This window comes from Kryptolebias marmoratus, linkage group LG9 (assembly GCF_001649575.2).
Source record: "Kryptolebias marmoratus isolate JLee-2015 linkage group LG9, ASM164957v2, whole genome shotgun sequence".
In the NCBI taxonomy this organism is placed as follows: domain Eukaryota; kingdom Metazoa; phylum Chordata; class Actinopteri; order Cyprinodontiformes; family Rivulidae; genus Kryptolebias; species Kryptolebias marmoratus.
The window spans coordinates 30,580,050-30,584,204 of NC_051438.1; the positions used below are offsets into that span (position 1 = coordinate 30,580,050).

The 4,155-nt window shown below is 45.1% G+C and overlaps 1 protein-coding gene across 3 annotated transcripts in view; it reads left to right on the forward strand.

The window, feature by feature from the left end:
* LOC108250410 (protocadherin-1-like) overlaps positions 1 to 3,384 on the forward strand; it is a 175,771-nt gene extending 172,387 nt beyond the window's left edge. For all 3 annotated transcript variants that reach the window (XM_037977286.1, XM_037977284.1, XM_037977285.1), the window contains one exon: positions 756 to 3,384. In XM_037977286.1, coding sequence (XP_037833214.1) covers positions 756 to 1,186 — 431 coding nt within the window. In that variant the 3' untranslated portion in view covers positions 1,187 to 3,384. The remainder of the gene's footprint in view (positions 1 to 755) is intronic.
* Positions 3,385 to 4,155: the final 771 nt, after the last annotated feature.

Here is a 4,155-nt window from a genome sequence, read left to right on the forward strand (position 1 = left end):
AACAGGACCAGGTTTAGAGCTCCTAACAGGACCAGGTTTAGAGCTCCTAACAGGACCGGGTTTAGAGCTCCTAACAGGACCAGGTTTAGAGCCTAGAGTCGTGATGTATTGACATCCTTAATAAAGTAAGGAAGAGGCAGATATGTTTGTAGAAACTGAAAATAAAGGTTCATTAAAGTGTGATGCGGCACATTTGTTCGAGGTTTGGAGAAAGGTTAATCCTGAAATAGACCAACAGAATTTATTTAGTTGAGCCTTCTCAGTTTTTCTCTCCACCCAGTTGATTAAACAATGTGCTTCAGACGGTAACACTGAAGAGCGTAAGTCCTTCCAATCAAATCTAACAGGTTTACAGATGTAATCAATGTCTCCATGTTCAGATCTCTAATAACTGATTTCAGGAATCAGTCAGACATTCTACAAGGCATTAGAAGAATTAGTTTTGTTCCCTTTTTTCAACTTCTTGTTGTTGCTTCACATTTTCTGAGACTTTAATAAAGAACTTCCTGCAGCTTTTTCTGATGCAGCTGCTGAATCACATTCTGAGAGCTGCTGGTACGGCTCTAGATAAAAAAAACAAGACCTGCAATAATTTCCACTCCATCTTGGAGCTGCTGTTCTGGTTGTTTGTGATCAGGAAGTTCTTTTCTTTCATCCTCGTCAAAGGCCTCATCTCCATCTCACGGTATCTCATCCTGTGTGCCTGTTTCCAGGGAATTCATCCTTCCCTCGTCTGTTTCTGTGTTTTTCTGCAGACCTCAGGCCTCTTCCCGACGTGGCGATGACTGGTAACTGCACCCGCGAGTGCACCGAGTTCGGCCACTCCGACTCCTGCTGGATGCCCGGACAGCCTTCCCCTAACCGCAAGGTGTCCAAGAGTGCCCCCAAGCTCTCCACCTTCGTGCCTTACCAGGAGATGGACGGACAGGAACACCTGATGGCGAACGGCAGCCCCAAGCCCATGATGGCAGAGGAGCGTGGGACGGGCGGCGGCGGCGCCGGTGGCAGCAGCTCCAAAGTGGCCAACATGAGGTTCATGACCCCCTACAGCAGTGCCTACCCCGGGAGCGGAGACTCATCTGGGAAAGACTGTGGTCTGGAGGAAATCCCTCTGAGCCAGGCAGCAGAGTACCACTCAGCTACCACCCCCACCGGCCAGACCTCAAAGAGGGAGATCTACCTGTGAGGGCGCAGCCCTCAACCTAAACCTCCCCAAGCATTTTACACCTGCCTCCCCCTGACGGTGGTCCTGCCTCACCCTCCACCCCCTGACAGCTGCCCCTGTGCCTAGAACTCATGGTGCTGCAGCACCGACTCACCCTCCTTCCTTTTTATAACTGCATCACCAAACAAGGCTTTAGACCCCCCACCTGCTGCCGATGCCGCCACCACCCCCCCGAAACCAATCAAATGTAAAATAGAAAGAAATTAAAACAGCACTTCCTGCTGCTGTGGAAGGAATGTAAACTACACATCGTCGTGATGATTTTATGGGAAACTTTAGCTGATCACGTATTGGAGTTTGTTTTTGTGCGTGGCATTATGCTATGTTTCTGTGTCAGAACAGAAAAAGAACAAAAACATCTTTTTGGGGGGGGGCAGAAGGGAAAGAACTTGTTGTAAATCCTACTTAAGTATACTGTGTAATCCTATCTATCCTCAACTTTTTATTGTTAACTCCGGAGGTTGGAGGAATCAGACGTTTACAGGAACGCACTGGAGTTTGTTTGTTTGCTGTTAGCAGCTTTTTTAGTGTACAGAGCTGTAAATACTACAACGGTGACAGAGTGTGGATCCGTGACCTGGTGCTGTCTGCAGATCTTCATGTAACATCGATTCGATGGACTGAAAATCTTGGCACGCACGCAGAACCAACGCCACGGCGTTTAACGTCACTCTGCAGGAATCTGAACTCTTGAGCATCACCGACGGTGCCGAGTTACAACCACAAGACTTTTTAATAGTTTTCTTTATTTTAATTTTTCTCTACGACTTCACAGCAGTCTGAGTTTGTGAGGGGTGAAAATGTTAGAAACACACCAAATTTAGTTGTTGGTTTTTTTTTTTTTTCAGAAGAGAAAGAAGTCTGATGTTTTTAGTGCTCCATTTAGTAGATTTAGTAGAATTAATGTACCGATTACTCATACAGTCATTAGTAGTTTACCAGAACTGATAAACCTAGCTACGAAGCTCTTTAAGAGTTAAACAAAATCAATTTTTCCACATGTGAACGTGTTTTATGTTCACATGTGAGAAGGTGAAAAGATTTAAAGTCCTGCTGGCGTCAGAGAATAGTTTTTATTTCGAAACAGAAAGTTGAACAAATCAAACTGTATAATCTTTTAATGAGTTCATCCAGTCATTGAACAGAACCGTTTTATTCTGGGTGGTTCTGTTTGGATCTTTCTCCACCTAAAGCTCCAAACTGCTGCAGAGAGGCACAGAGCAGCTCCAAACACACAAACTAATTACAACACAAGCCCAAAGTACAACTTTCAGTTAATACAGCCCACAACGAACCATGTTGTGAAAATGTAGAAAATAGAAAGTGAGTATCCAGAAAGGTTCATCCCCTGGGGAGATGATCAATAAAAATCTAAATACCCTGCTGCTTAAGTTTAATTTTTTTAAACTAAATATATTAGTTACAAGGTTTTGTTCCGAAAATGTAGAAAACAAATTCTGATTCATAACCAACCATGGTCCATCCTCTGGGGAGCAGAAATATGATTATTTCGGCTGATAAATCCCTGTTGCTTAGGTTCCGATTCTCTGAAATCTATCTGCAGACATCTTCATAAAGCCAACACATGACACCTTCTCTGTTTTTAGATTATCTTAAAGCTCCAGTTTGGTGTTTAGGGCTAAACCAAACTCTGCAGCTGTCGAGGTGAAAAGATTTTAAAACCCCCAAAATGTAGAAAGAAATGAAGAACATTCTGAATTAAATACAAAAAGGTTCATCCTCTGGGGACCAACAGAAATATTTTAACTGTAGATCAATTCAGATGGTAACTTTGTCCCACTCTTGATGTAAGAAAAAAAAAACTCTGCAGTCGTCAAATTCATCAGGCGCTGTCATCAGCTAAAGTCTAAAGAAAAGCCTCAGCCGCTTCAGCTGCTTCAGCAGCTTCAGAAGCCTCAGCTGTTTCAACTGCTTCAGATGTTTCAGCTGCTTCAGACGTTTCAGCTGCTTCAGACGCTTCAGCTGTTTCAGCTGCTTCAGACGTTTCAGCTGCTTCAGACCCTTCAGCTGTTTCAGCTGCTTCAGATGCTTCAGACATTTCAGACGTTTCAGCTGCTTCAGACGTTTCAGAAGCTTCAGCTGTTTCAGCTGCTTCAGAGGCTTCAGCTGCTTCAGACACTTCAGCTGCTTCAGAGGCTTCAGCTGCTTCAGCTGTTTCAGCTGCTTCATAAGCTTCAGCTGCTTCAGACACTTCAGCTGCTTCAGACACTTCAGCTGCTTCAGAAGCTTCAGCTGCTTCAGACACTTCAGCTGCTTCAGACACTTCAGCTGCTTCAGCCGCTTCAGCTGCTTCAGAAGCTTCAGCTGCTTCAGACACTTCAGCTGCTTCAGACACTTCAGCTGCTTCAGCCGCTTCAGCCTCCCGGAGCTGAAGCCGAAGCCGTCCGGTCCTGCTGAGCGGAGAGCAGCTGGTCCCTGTGGTGTTTTTAGGCTTGAAGGAAGAGCTCTGTGGTCATCGTTAGTTTCCACCTCTTTACCTCCTCCGTCGGTTGGTGTTTAGTTGAAGTATTTATTAAAGCTGTTAGCTGCGCGGCAGCAGGACGGCGTCGGACCGTCCCCGCGGCGGAATGCAGGATTAATGACATTTGTTCAAGCTTTAGTCCACTAACAACCCCCCCTTGTCCACACGGAGCGCAGCAGAGGAACTCTAATTACAACCTGAGGCTCTGCTTATTACTGGCTGTAATTTGGGCCCGTTAAAGCGAGCTGGTTCAGAACTTCCTCCCTTCTGAGTCCCAGTTTAATGGTTGCTGAGGATAATGTGTGATTTTACCTGAAGTGATGCTGAGGAAGAAAATATGCTGCAGAAACCAAAGTTAGTTGGTCCCATCTTTTCTCTGCAGTAGTGAAGTACTGAATGAAGTACTGAATGAGTACGAGTACATAAAACTGTTTGGAGACATTTTCTT